The sequence below is a fragment of the Alternaria conjuncta genome (assembly GCF_024043145.1).
Source record: "Alternaria conjuncta strain BMP 0040 chromosome Unknown scaffold_4, whole genome shotgun sequence".
NCBI classification, from domain to species: domain Eukaryota; kingdom Fungi; phylum Ascomycota; class Dothideomycetes; order Pleosporales; family Pleosporaceae; genus Alternaria; species Alternaria conjuncta.
Genome location: NW_026250093.1, coordinates 1,443,502 through 1,456,977, shown reverse-complemented (window position 1 = coordinate 1,456,977; position 13,476 = coordinate 1,443,502). Strand labels below are relative to the sequence as shown.

At 52.8% G+C, this 13,476-nt stretch overlaps 3 protein-coding genes across 3 annotated transcripts; 2 read left to right on the top strand and 1 right to left on the bottom strand.

The window, feature by feature from the left end:
• Positions 1 to 5,703: 5,703 nt before the first annotated feature.
• On the top strand, positions 5,704 to 6,961 carry J4E85_003334 (uncharacterized protein; the record flags this gene model as incomplete). Its single annotated transcript, XM_051467602.1, has 2 exons — positions 5,704 to 5,838; positions 5,891 to 6,961. 2 exons carry the CDS (start codon positions 5,704 to 5,706, stop codon positions 6,959 to 6,961), a joined length of 1,206 nt encoding a protein of 401 aa, XP_051328761.1.
• Positions 6,962 to 7,875: 914 nt separating this feature from the next.
• Positions 7,876 to 9,475, top strand: J4E85_003333 (uncharacterized protein; the record flags this gene model as incomplete). The annotated part of the gene is made up of 4 exons (XM_051467601.1): positions 7,876 to 8,056; positions 8,109 to 8,693; positions 8,739 to 8,920; positions 8,969 to 9,475. 4 exons carry the CDS (start codon positions 7,876 to 7,878, stop codon positions 9,473 to 9,475), a joined length of 1,455 nt encoding a protein of 484 aa, XP_051328760.1.
• A 1,093-nt stretch (positions 9,476 to 10,568) lies between these two features.
• Positions 10,569 to 12,293, bottom strand: J4E85_003332 (uncharacterized protein; the record flags this gene model as incomplete). The annotated part of the gene is made up of 1 exon (XM_051467600.1): positions 10,569 to 12,293. One exon carries the CDS (start codon positions 12,291 to 12,293, stop codon positions 10,569 to 10,571), a length of 1,725 nt encoding a protein of 574 aa, XP_051328759.1.
• Positions 12,294 to 13,476: the final 1,183 nt, after the last annotated feature.

Here is a 13,476-nt window from a genome sequence, read left to right as displayed (position 1 = left end):
TGGGAGATATATCACCAATCGTCACCTCCCATGCTAAGCGATGCCTTGATTTCGCTAGCATACATGGGTTCCTTGCTGCACATCAATGACGCCGCCACCACAATCAGCACAGACGAGCTTACTACCCACAGACTGCGCCATTGCCGCCAGGCTGGTCGAACGACAGGCGTAGTCTCCACTCTGCTAACTGTAGCCTAACAGCTCTTGTACGGACGGAGCGGAAGTAGCCCGAGCCCAATGGCAAGCGCGTCCAGGTACGGCACTTACCAAATCTCCGTGGACTGTGTGCGCTTTCAGCCATGGACGCCTTGACGATCCAATTTGGATACCCCCACGTCGCCAGTTTGATGAACATAGATCTTCGGTTCGAGATGCAGACTAACACGCATACACCATGAGGTTTGCACTAACTACGAGCAGCTCGTTATATTGAAGGTCGGGACAAGAACACCATAGTTCATGGAGAGTATCGCAACCGCAACGCGATACTGGTCATAGGGGAAGATATTGTATCTCCGCATTACAATGTCAAATCTTCAATCTCACCTTCAGCTCCGTCTTACATCGTACAGCACGTGGCAGACAGATTCCACGAAATGTCCGGTTATGGTCAGCCCGGTGATCTAGCGTCGACTGCACAGGCCTAGCCAACACGCAGAAGGCTGTTCAACGACGCTTAGATCCTTGGCTTGACATAGCGGTGTGTAAAGAAAACGCGCGCCAGTTGAGAAACCTCGCTCCGTTGCTGCATTCGGCCAGCAAATCATACAGCAATGGCCATATCCCTGTCTGCCAGTTGAGATTCCAATAAGATTCGAAACACACCAAGCCTCTTCGGATTCGAGGTACTATTCCTCCTACGCTGCTGCCAGCGTAAAAAACACCGTAAACTTAGCTCAGACACTCTCCGCGGAGCCTTACCAGCAGAGCTGAAGCACCACGGTCTTGAAGAAACGCGGCAGAATAGAACTGCATACGAGACGCCTCGATCTTCCGGGGATTCATGCGCAGCTGCGCAGTAATGTGCGGCTTGAGTCATCTGTCGCACGGTAATGCAGAATCAGTGGCGAGTTTGCTGCGCTGCGGATATGCCACAGCCACACAATGCATTGTCACCCATGATCGAATATGCACATTCATTCTAGGGAAACTGAACTGCAAACGGGGGGTTGGACGGACGCGAGAGAGATTTGGGCTTCGCGCTTCCGGCTTCTTCACATCCAACCAGATAAATTGCCTGCCACACTTCATGCAGGCAGATGCAGGGGAAGCGCTTACAGTTGCGACTGTTAGACTTTCGATTACCGACCATGGCACCCATTTCATAGCAGCAGCACGGATCATGCACATAAGAGCCTTTGGATCTTCAGCTGTGTAGAGGAAAGCGCTTTTCGCCGATGATCTTGTCGTCGATCTCACCCCAGCACTGCGCCTGGGGTCGTCGCGTGGGCCTGAAGAAGTAACGCCTTGCCGCTTCCACAACCGACAGCCTTCTAGAAGCTTCCAACAACTTTCGGTGGAAGGACATTCAGCCAGCCTCAACCTTGCAGTCACCTGCTTGAGAGTTTTGGTCTACCAAACCGTTGGCGTGCGGACTGGTGATGCGCAATACTCTCAACTTCATCCTGAGTGTGCGCAACTTCAATCTTGCGTTTTACTGAGCTAGAAATCCCGAAGGAGATAATTGCAACAGCTTTTATGATAGCTTGTGCGACGAGCGACGAGCGTTCGGCCGCCAAAGGACTTGCCGTCCCCTGTTTCCCCGCTGCGCTTGTGTATGAATTTTGCTGTGAATAAATCTTCCTACACTCATACCATTTTGACGCTTTGCAGCGGGTCGAGAGATCTGGGAAGCTGATCGGTAGGCAATGCGACCGAGAATTAGGCTGATGTGGACACACTGCCTCGCGCGGAATCGGCAGGGCTGTGCGTGTCACGGCACCAGGGCAGTGATGCATCTGGGTAACACTACGGGATGACGAAAGTGTGGGATGACGCTGTTGCGCACTTCGAAATTGTCGGGGAAGCGGCTTTGCATCCCTTCCTTCCTGTTTGGACCGTCAAGGCTGAACAGGGCTTACAGACTTGATGGCACCCTTGCATTGTCTCCGCATCGGCTTCTCTCCCTGATGGTGCTTACTACTGAATGGTGTAGATATCTCGGGGAAGCGGCTTCTTCGAGCTGTTGTTCTCGTCACCCTCTTATCAGGTCCCTTATCTATACCACCTAGGGTCAGATCCTAAGGCACAAGCGTGCCTGGGACAAACCCTCAACCCCCTCACGCAACGTAACACCGAACCCTCGTTTCTAGAGGAAGTGGCATGAACCCACCTCCGAAAGACAGTCAAAAGAGTTCTAGTGATCGAAAAAAAAAACCGCCACTCATCATCCAAAGTCCAGGAGGTCGGATGGCCAGCAAGTAATAAGCAGCGACTTCGGGTCGGGAAAGCTGTGCAACTCTGGTCCGGTGCCACTTCCTGTGTCAAAGCGGGTTACCCGGGCCGTATTTCGTGAACACCCGACAAGGCCGATGTGAGCAGACCGGCGACCTCGACCGCCTCTTCTGCTTGTGATCCTCGGTACGCCGATCCCTGCTCTATGCACCACCAGGCTGTATACAAATGGTCTCACTGCCTAGTCGGCACTACATCCGCGGCCAGATCGTACCGTCCAGTGGGAGAACGTGCCCTGAGCCCGTTTTTAGCCCCACGGATCTCGCGTCTGGTTTGACCGCGGAACCTGGCTGTAACTGCCATGATCAGGGGGTCTTCCAATCCGAACAGCTAGTGGGATCTCAGTATCCACAGCCACGCTCCCACCCCGGGTTAGGGGTCCTTCTACTCTTGCCCCATGGGTACAAGAGCATGCAGTGGCTATCTTCCCGCTTCCGCGCAAACGAGGCAAGTAAGAAAACCTTCTAGATACGGCTAAGCGGCATTGCGAATGAGAGATGAAGTGAATGATTCGAGTCATCCTGGCTATGTGCTGTCTGTCAAAGTTCTGCTTGAGGCGCTGCGCAACTAGCACTTGTCTCACACGCGGAGACTGGCTCACTACACCCTAGCAAATGGCATGGCAGCCAAAGTATAAGTAGCACCTTGCGGGCGGCTGTTGGAATGTAGTTGACAAACCTTCTACAACTATACTACTGCTTGACTGAACAAGATGGCTTCCTCGGCACCAGTGGCCGTGACCTCGGCCGTGGCTACCCTTGGCTCTTCTCAGCAGAATGCCCAAGAACCTCTCTCATCATCACTTCATCAGCACGGCACTGCCCAAGCAAACGGTAACAGATCTACTGGTACTGCTGTCAGGACTCATAGTAGTGACCTGACCTTTGTTGGGATGTGGGCCAACACAGAAGAACACCAGACCAACACTGAAACGAACGGAGGTAACAGTGACCTACCACCGGTTCGACTCAGAAGGTACTGACCTCTCATAGTCGAGCCTCCTGTATACCACACGGGTTGTACGCGCCACCGCAAACTGAGCGAAGCATGCTCTCTCCCCGTCGATTCCCCCCAGGTTGTCAGGCTTCTCACAAACTCGTACGCGGTCGAATTGACCGAAAATATACGGGACGGAGGTGCCCGTGAATCGTCCGCCGCGGCGTGCACATGCGTCGTAGCATTCGAGGTTTACGAGGATGAAGCGGAGCAACGGAGGGCAAGGACGAACGGAGTGGCGGCGTCTGAGAAGCGGCTGAATGGGGTGAGGTAGTGTGAAGCTTCCTTCAGCACCCTTCATGTATACGAACCATGTGTATGAGCGACATGACACCGGACGTTTGGTTGAGGGTAGAGCGACGTGGTATTAGGGACTAAAAGCTGTGCTTTGCGTTACTTGTTAGCTTGCGGTATATCGGTAGAGAAGAATGCGTCTAGATTTTTGTGTGTCACAATGCCTACGCGTGGCTGCCTAGCGCCGTTGTTTTGTTGGTCGCAATGGTATTGTGGCCCCCATACGCGAGGCTGTGCCGCGTTGGGCTGTTTTGCTACGCGCTCCAGCCTTGTCCCGATCACATTGCATTGGAGCCTTCTTCTCATGGAACCACTACATTGCTGTGATGCCTACCAAATTACGAAGCGTCAACACCGGTACCTTTTGCGGATCGATATCAAGATCGTTGTCGACACTGAACGAAGACTCGCATCTACACCACCGCGCCCATTCCAACTACTCGTACAATCATCCTCACGGAAAAGCCGTCGTCCGCCATGACGACTGCGCTTCACGTTGAGGGCTCGCGATCCAGTCCATAAAGATCGAGGTACCTATCACAAGACATGAAGCGCCTCACAAGTACCTATGTAGCTCGACTTCGTAGCAGCTACCTGTCCCTAGTACACCCGCCACTCCCATCTACAATCTCACAGCTTTCATGCGCCATGTACTAACGCTCATGTATACATAGACCACTTTTGCCCCAGCACCCGAAATCATGCTGATGTCTCACATCTCAGCTCCTTAGTCCACAAGTTTCACGCGCTACCATCACACACGTCGAACGATACCTATCGGCACGACTACAAGCCATGCTCAGCCATAAAGCTACTAATGGCTTCTTCCAACTCCCCAATAATACACTCGCCTGTATCCGCTGATGCACTAAGAATACGTTCGCTTCTTCCGCACGCATGTATATAGACGGCCAGCACAGTTTCCAGCGCAACCGGAATCGATACCACAAAATCTACTTCATGACCGATGGGTGTGAGAGTCCAGCGAACGATAAATGCGAGGTTGTCTGTTGGGTAAATGTCAGAGCGACGACCGTAGTTGGGGCTTCGATGCTTACTAGCGACTATCTCGATCTGTCGGTTCATATCCGCATCGTCTTTTGTAGGAGGTCGGTGTGGCCAAAGGAGATTAAAGATGCGTTGCTCGAGGGGCCCCATCGCTGTCTTTGGCATATCTTGTTGGAAATGGATATTTCGACGGGTGTCAGACGTGGATTACGATATGGGCATGGTAGCACTGGCTACACTGGCTACACGGGCTTTTTGTCGGTACGTTATTTGCGTAGCTACCCGGAACATGTGTTTGTCGCATCAGATTGAGGAAGAATGCCCTGGTAGTCGCAAGAAGCTGTTGCGTTATATGTCCATTCCACGGAAATGTTTAGAGGTACTTCTTTCATAAGGTCTGCCAAATACCTACACTATCATGTCACTAGTCATGTCGCATTCGTCTCCATCAAAAGAGAGTTAGGTTTTACGAGGGTTTCAAGCGCGTTGGTAACTATGCGGCTGAATTGAAAATGCATACATCCTCGTATAAATCCACCTTCCGCACGAAGATGTATTCTCAAAGGCCTCGAGGCTGACTTCCCGCAGTCGGCCATGATGCCAGATTGTGAATTGTGAGTCGCACTTCGCCGTGTGGGTCGAAAGTGGCGAGTGAGAGCATCCTAATCTCCTCGATAGATCGAAGAGAAACTTTACTGATTAGTTAGCAGACCATGGCGACAAACATAGAGCGCCTTCTCGAATGTGCTTGTGGCATGTTTTGACTTCTTTACCCGCCGGCGTGGACGGACAATTGCGGAAGACGCTAGACAGCTTATCGATAAGCCGCCGCACGGGCCGACTTTCACTCGATCTTTTCTTGGGTCTGGCCGTCTGGCCACTCGTGATGCTACTCGTGCAGCCCGTGTATTGACCTTATCTCTGCGAACTCTCTGCGATCGATCGCAATTGATGCGACTTCTGGAACGGCTGTATTTCCCATTAAGGAAGCCTCAATTGATCCAGGTGCCGATACGCCCCCTCGCCCGGCCATACCTCTACCGTCCTGCCGCGGCTATGGATCTGTCTACGGATGCCACTGAGCGTGTTCGTATGTCACCCTTTCGAATTAAACGGGTCTGGCTGACGATCATGGCAGAAGGGCTCGGTGCATCATGACACCCATGCTACCCCGCCACAATTTATTCAGAAAGAGCATTGGCGATATCAAAGCATGCGCAAGGCCGACCTTGATACCGATCCAAACATATTCGATCTTAGTAAACGCGATGAGTTCAGTGAAGAACGCAAAGATATCTGGCGCCCCGCAGGCATCATCCCAGCGGCTCAGATTGACGCTGCTTGCCAGGCGTATGCAAGGGGCAAACCACTCTCTGTACCTGCACAAGACGCACAGATCTTCGAGCATCGTGACTTCCCCGGCCTTCAAGTCATCTCTGGGCTCCTCCCACCTGAGACGCAAGTTCTTTTCACGTCATGTCTGATGCACAGAGACCTAGCAGATCCAGGCCATAAGATCAACCTCCAGGCGGACTATGACATACCATACCCCCCGAAACCAACGTCAGATGGACTGCGGTTTGATAGTTCCTTCTTCCTTCGCCAACGGTCAGATCCGGATGACTGCCTGACCCCAAAGCTTCCGGACAAGTTGAAATCTCTGAACAACGAGCAATTCTTGTACACCAAGCTTCGTTGGCTGACCCTCGGCGAGCAATACGATTGGCCAACGCGTAGTTACGCAAAGCATGCGACGCCATTTCCAGAAGATCTATCAACGCTTGTGACGGGTCTTTTCCCACATATCCGGCCTGAATCTGGCGTGGTTTTGATGTACTCAGCCAAGGATTTCATGCCTGTGCATCGCGACGTCAGCGAGCAGTGTCAACGTGCGCTAGCGAGCTTCAGCGTCGGATGCGATGGAATCTTCATCATGGCTCGAGGGGAAGATGACGGGGAAGGTGAGAATGCTCCACGAAGCGTTGCGATTCGAGTCCACAGTGGCGACGTTGTGCATCTCACTGGCAACGCTCGTTGGGCTTGGCATGCGATGGCGCGTTCAATACCAAGCACATGCCCAGATTACCTTGCAAACTGGCCAGCTGGCACACCTGGTTCTACGGCAGCTGAAGAGAAGACTTACAAGAAGTGGAAGGGCTATATGGGAACCAAGCGCATTAACGTGAGTTGTCGGCAGGTCTGGGATTAATTCAACGGCAGCCAGAGGGCCGGCCCGTCTGTGGGATTCCATCGCACTGGACACGAGTGCCTTCGTGACAATCGGATCCGTACGCTCGGTGTCGTAGTTTTGCTGACGGCGGCTGCGTAGCGCACTCCACGGTGGAGCAGCTCTCGGAGCGTTAATGAACCCAGTTTCAGCAACTTTATGCAACGTCAAACGCACCACAACTCAATTTTCCGAAAGCTTGCACATTCTGTCACAAATCTGCTCATGCATGTGCATGCTCTTCTCCACCTAAGCCCTGTCTTCACACAGCAACCCCAACTTCCTTTTCCCGTGAGGTGCAGCGCTCAGCACGGGACTTGAGTTCTCCAATGCACCTCCAATGCACTCCAACGCTCTCCAATTTCTTTTTCCTTGGCCTAGGCCACCAGCTCTCTTCACGGGTTGAGGGCCGCCCCTAGCGAGTCAGCTAGCCCAGTACGGGAACCTGACGCTAGCATCTGGCCAGCCGCTATCACGGAGTTTTGGTTCGTCGGTAAGCACACTGCGCATTAGCTTTCGAAGCCACTTGGATGCTAACGAAGATTAATGCCAAAAGAAGCCAGATGAATGCATGGGGCCTTGAACACCATGCGTCAGGACCCTGGCGGTTTCTGACGTGGTACTATCTATCGGTGGACGCTGCATCCAGCCCTTGGTCGCCTCGTACTGAGGGTGTGAGTTTGTGCTGTGGGTTAGCGCTTTGCGCCCACTCTTGATTCTTATGGTTCTCATCGAGGCGCAGTCATGGATGGCTTAAAGTTTAAACCCTTCGCACGCCTCCTCGGCCCGTCTGTTTGTTAGTGTAACGTTCACCTCCGCACTTGAAGTTATCCATCCTTCTTCCATCTTGCCTTTGCATTGCGTTGTTCTTCCCGGAAGAGCTGACGTGCGACGTCATGGGGTTCCTGGCCCTCCCCCAGTTTCGTTACCATGGACCGTGGGTGCAGATGCTGATTGCTGGTCTCGGTGTTGGCTCTTCAGCGGGCATCTACGTTGCGCTCAACCTTCTTGGAGCGGGTGGTGGGAAGCCGGACTCAGCGCAAGTAGTTCAGGTTGTAAATGCGACATTATGTGCAGGTACACGATCATTCACAATCTAAGAGGACGACGCATACTGATCATACCGCAGTTTGGTTCTTCTCGTCCTCTTTTGGCGGCTCAATCCTGAATAAGCTCGGGCCCGGTCTGACAATGTGCATTGGCGTCCAGACCTACGCTGTGTACGTTGGGTCTCTCTGGTATTACGATGAGACGGGTAAGACGGGCTACCCTTATGCCGCTGGCCCTATCATCGGCATTGGCGCAGGTATGGTCTTTATCACTGCGGGCTATGTTGCGACAGGATATCCGGAAGAAAGAGAAAAGGGGTCTTATGCGACCATCTTGATGAACATGCAAGCGCTCGGGTCCGTCATTAGTGGCATCATTCCGGTCATCATCAACAGAAAATCGGACACTGTTGCTGGCGTACCACGATCAGTGTACATCGCCTTCATCACGATTATGGTCATCGGCGGGCTGCTATGTCTGGCTTTGCTTCGGCCACACAAGCTTACGAGAGATGATGGCTCCGTCGTTGCTGTTGATCGCCCAAGAGGAGCTTGGGAGGAGTTGAGATCCAACTTGCGGGTCTTCACAGACCCTGTTCTTCTTATGATGCTACCCGCGTTCTTGCCAGCAGAGGGATTCTTGGTGTACAGTGGATCGGTCAATGGTAGGTCTTCGAGCACTCGTCAAGATACCGCTCACACGTTCATAGCCTTCAATAACAACCTCCGCACCCGTTCACTGCTTTCGTTCATCGCTGTCGTTATGCAAATACCAGCAGGGTGGATCTTGCAGTATGTTCTTGACTACCCTGGGTGGGGTCGTCGCAAGCGCGGACTCATCGGTCTGACTGGCGTGTGTATACCTCTAGTAATTGCATGGGTCTGGGAAATGGTATGCCTCGAAGTCCATTACCCGCCATTGCGTCCTAACGTCATCTAGATTCGCACCCGCAACTATGATCGCAACAATCCGCCCACCAACCCTACAGACTGGGACGAGCTCAAATTCGGTTGGGTGTTTTTCCTTTTTATGCTAAACTGGGTCTTCTCACAGTTGTGGCACAACATAGTCTACTACTGGATTGGTGCCCTCACGAACTCCCCCCAGAAGCTCACACATTATGTCGGCGTCTTTCGCGGCGTGCTCGGCGCAGGAGAAGCAATCTGCTTCGGTCTCGACAGCATCAAAATCCCGTTCATCGCCGAGGCAGGCGGCATCTTGCTATTTTACTTGATGGGTATCGCGAGTTTCTACTACCTGGGATTCTATCACATAACAGACACCAACTACAATCGTGCCGAGGAGGGCGCGGTAGTGCCAAACCACATTCTGGAGCAAGAAGGCATCACTTCAGGTCATGCAGTCGTTATTCGAGATCGAGAAGCGAAAGAGGGGTATGTTGCGGAAACCGAAAAGAACGGATCTAGTAGCGGAGAAAAGGTCTGAGTCTTTGTCAAGCCCATCTTTTCTTTCTTGGAGTCTTTTACCGCAGTACAAGTTGTAATAGGTCGCGTTGCGCACTCTAATGTTTAAACGAAGGTATCGCTTCTAGCGCTCACAGCAGCAACACTGTTGACCCAATCGGTGCATGTATGCTTTTCCTGCGCTTTTGCTTTTTCACCTTTCAGGCTGGATCGTCCATCACCCGCGCTATGGGACCCCATGCGCATAGAAGTGTGGTATCGTGCAGATCAGGCAGGCCATGGGAAGCAGAAACCGGTTCGTGAGTGCACGCATACGCTGTAGGTGCGCTAGTAAAGAGGCTATCGCTTGGTCTGTTGTTCCGATTCGCTCACTGTCCACCCACCCACGCAGAAGTCTCGATTGTGTATACACAGGTTTGCACTGATAGAGTTACCCCTTTACCCCCTGCATCGACTGAGCCTACAGCAACGCACCACCAGATGTAGGTGGTATAATCACTCCCACTGTATCGCGACGGGCCGTCCCTGTCATTCTGCACGTGTGCAGCGTGGGCATCGCTTGGTGATACGGGACGAGCGCGAACACGTGTTGGTGTACTGAGGGGTGGGCTGGTAGGGGTCAAGATACTGGCGCTGACATCACGAGCTAGGTACGAAGCTAACATGCGGGATGGGCGCGCCACGGAAGTATCTCTCAATTCGGCGCGGGAGCAAGGTGCTTGCGTCCGTGTTCGCATTCGGGCGTTTTTTTGGCATGTTTCGAGAAGTGGAGATTAACGGGTGTTAGTGAGCGGCTGTGTGCTCACTACTGTAGCTGGTAGAGTCGAACCTTCAGGGTCTGGGGTCGTGAGTGCAAGGATCTGCAGGATTCTGCAGAGATCTGCAAGCCTCGGAGAAAACCTCGGGCTATGATGCCGAGGGGCAGAAGCATGCAACCGAAAACACTTCATTAGAATTGAATCCGATGCTGTAGGAAGTTTAGGATAGTAATGGAATGCTCAGAATCTTCCTCCGTCACCGCACAACTTCTCGCGCACTTTGGCGACTTTACACAACCAGCCTCTCCCGCAGTCTCCAGGCTCATCACTCTCATACTCACTCCCGGCCCACCACTCCTATAGGTCTAGTTGCTCGAATCTGACGAGCAATGTGCATGTGGTCTCGTGTCCGCCAAGATCCAGCATCCGAATGAAGTTCCAACCAGGTGTAACGTACATCAGTCTCACCGCGGCAACGGCGAAGATGGGGTTGCGAGAGAAACTGTCGTCACTCTTGATCAACAGGCGCAGGAATGTCAGTTCATTATCCTCATACTCCCACTCCAAGACGTCTTTCCAGATAGGATCGTTTGCGGGCGAGTTGTCCTTGTGCATGAAACCGGTCAATTTGTGGGGCTTGTAAGGAGCAGTCTTGCGCTTTGGTGGCAGATTGTTCATGTCGTTAGGATGAACGAGTGTGCATGTCAAGTAAGGCTTGATGTCTTCATGTTCGCGGTCATTGGGTAGGGGAACGTCTGTAGCGCCAGCAACGTGCAAGCGAAGTTTCTTCCGGCGTCCGGTGCTGAGGTTACCCGAGCCACCAGCACGTAGCGCAGCTGGTTTAAGTACGTAGCCACCAGAGCCGGCAAAGAGCGCTTCGTTGATTTGTGAGCTTGCGCCAAAGGTTTGCCAATTTAGAGCGCAGATCTGGGCGCCAATGCCCCAAAATGGTACCGGCGCAAGATTCTTCGAAGAAATGCGAGTTCCTTTGGGGTAGACGCGCATCAAATGATGCGCATTGTGTCTTGCTATCTTGGCGCTATTGGCGGGAAGATGCGCTTTCAGACCTGACTCCGACACGTTGATGAGTTGGTGATGTGGTGCGTTCTCAAGCTCCGCTTCAAACCAAGAGTTGTTGACAGGCTTGACTGATTGAGCATATACTCCTAGCTCGGCCAGTTCAGGGACAATAGTACCAGCATTAGCAGCCTTCTTTTTCGCATCATACTCTTGGCGAGCTTGCTTCTGTTCCTCTTCGTCCGAACTCGAATCACTGCTGCTACTCTCCTCTTCGTTCGGCAGATGGTACTCTACGATGACCGCCACTTTATTTCCAAGCTCAGCGAGGGTGACATGCTCATGCTTGCTGGGGTCGTCTTGTTCGCGTGTGCCCTTGTCTCGGATGGCCTTGCTGAGGAGTCGGGGGCCGAGGACTTCTTGCATGATCTGTGCGAGGCGAAGCTGCCCGTGCGCGTCGCAATGGTTCTCTAGGGAGATCATGATAGGTGCAGCATTCTTTTCACTGGCAGCTTCTTTGTCGACGACATCGCGGATGGTCTCGCATACTTGGCGGAAGGGAATATTAGACACGAGCGTGAACCCGTGCGTGACCTTCGGCTCTTCCTTGTTGTCGTCGTTGTCCCAGGCGTCGATCTCGACGCAACGCGACCCAGTATGCAACGCGATCTCGTACGCAGAAGCATGCGATTCGCCAAAGAGTTGATGAGCCATCAGATATGTGTTATGAGATGAGCTGATGAAGTATTCGGGGAGTGGATGGTTCCTGTCGATAGCCTCTGGTGGGACGTTGATGTGACTCTTGTCGAGCAATTCTCGCAACGCCGTAGTCGGCTCTTCACTTTTCAATCCAGCCTCGGACTCCTGCAAAACACCTTCCTTGACTAGGAAGCTCTTGAGCGCTTCGCTGACACGTAGTTTGTCCTTGGTGATATGCGACTGCCTTGCGGCGTGACCGCCGCCCGCTACAGTTCCCGCGTCGACAAAATCGCCCTTCTCCTCATCATCGACTTCCTTCTTCGCGAAGGGATTGAGCTTCGAGATGCCTGATATTAGTTCGGCCATGTTACGGTATAGAGGGGGCAAGTTAGGTAAGGATGTGTATGAGCAACAACCACAGGTTTGCGATTCAGCTGCTGGCGGGGTAGGTTGGCTTGGCTTACGCCTGCCCGGAAATGCGGAAAGTGTGGTTGGGGATTGATGACGCGTTGGCCCGACCGTCTAGAAGGCGCGGCGCATCTTGGAAACCTGCCACATATCCTGTATCTTATGAGTTCGAAGTATTCAAAGACGTTTCCAGCCAGAAGCTATCGCGTTCACTCTTTGCTTCGGATGTCCAAATCGGGCTAGCGAGCGGACGCGTCGGAGCCCTGGAGCTAATACAAAACAATCTGCCCCCTTACCACCCACGCGCCGTGCCAGCAGTCATACCAACAGCATCTACGTTCGATGACCACGAGGTCTTATCAACAGCCACTATCTCTCTCGCTTCGATCCGAACTGTTATCTCACTCAAGTAAGACCTCAAACCACCAATGACACCGACAGAGCCTCATGAGCTAGTGCCATCTGCACAACCCGTCGCGCCTGCTCAGCAGCGACGCGCTTCGAGATCGTCGCAAACCATTGACATGACAAGTCATGCCGTTCGACCAACAACGCTACCCAGGTAACCTAGTGAAGATGTTTCCCTGCGCAATGCATTGCGCACGTTGGCCAACATTCATCTCGTATTAAATGAGATGAGCTTCCAGCCCAGCTTTCTAAGCGCTTGGGGGCTCTGCGCCTTAACAGAAGATACATCGCGAGAACCTTCAAAACCAGAGCAAGCGTGTAACTAGGTGACTGGTTGATTGCAAAAGCGCATCTGAGTCGAAGCCGCCTTCTGACACGTAACCTATGTTGCGACTGGGCGTAACTTTTAAAGCCGGTAAAGCCGTGGCGGGATCTAGGCGGACGGCACCACTAGAAGGTCTGGTCACGATGAACCGGGCGGCTTCACGTGGACTGATGAGCTGAGTGAGACCACCCTGACCGGTACCAGGGAGCACCAATAATGAACAATCCTCCGCCGCCCCCATTCTGCTTACGAGGCGTGGGTCTTGGCAGGGCGGACAAACACCAGTACAAATACATGCATAGATGGCTGCTATGAGATCTTTCAGAACGCTCATACGATCCGTGGAGTTCATCATCATCATGTTCGGCTTCTTCTCTACAAAGTACAAGCATCGCAAACGCCATCCGG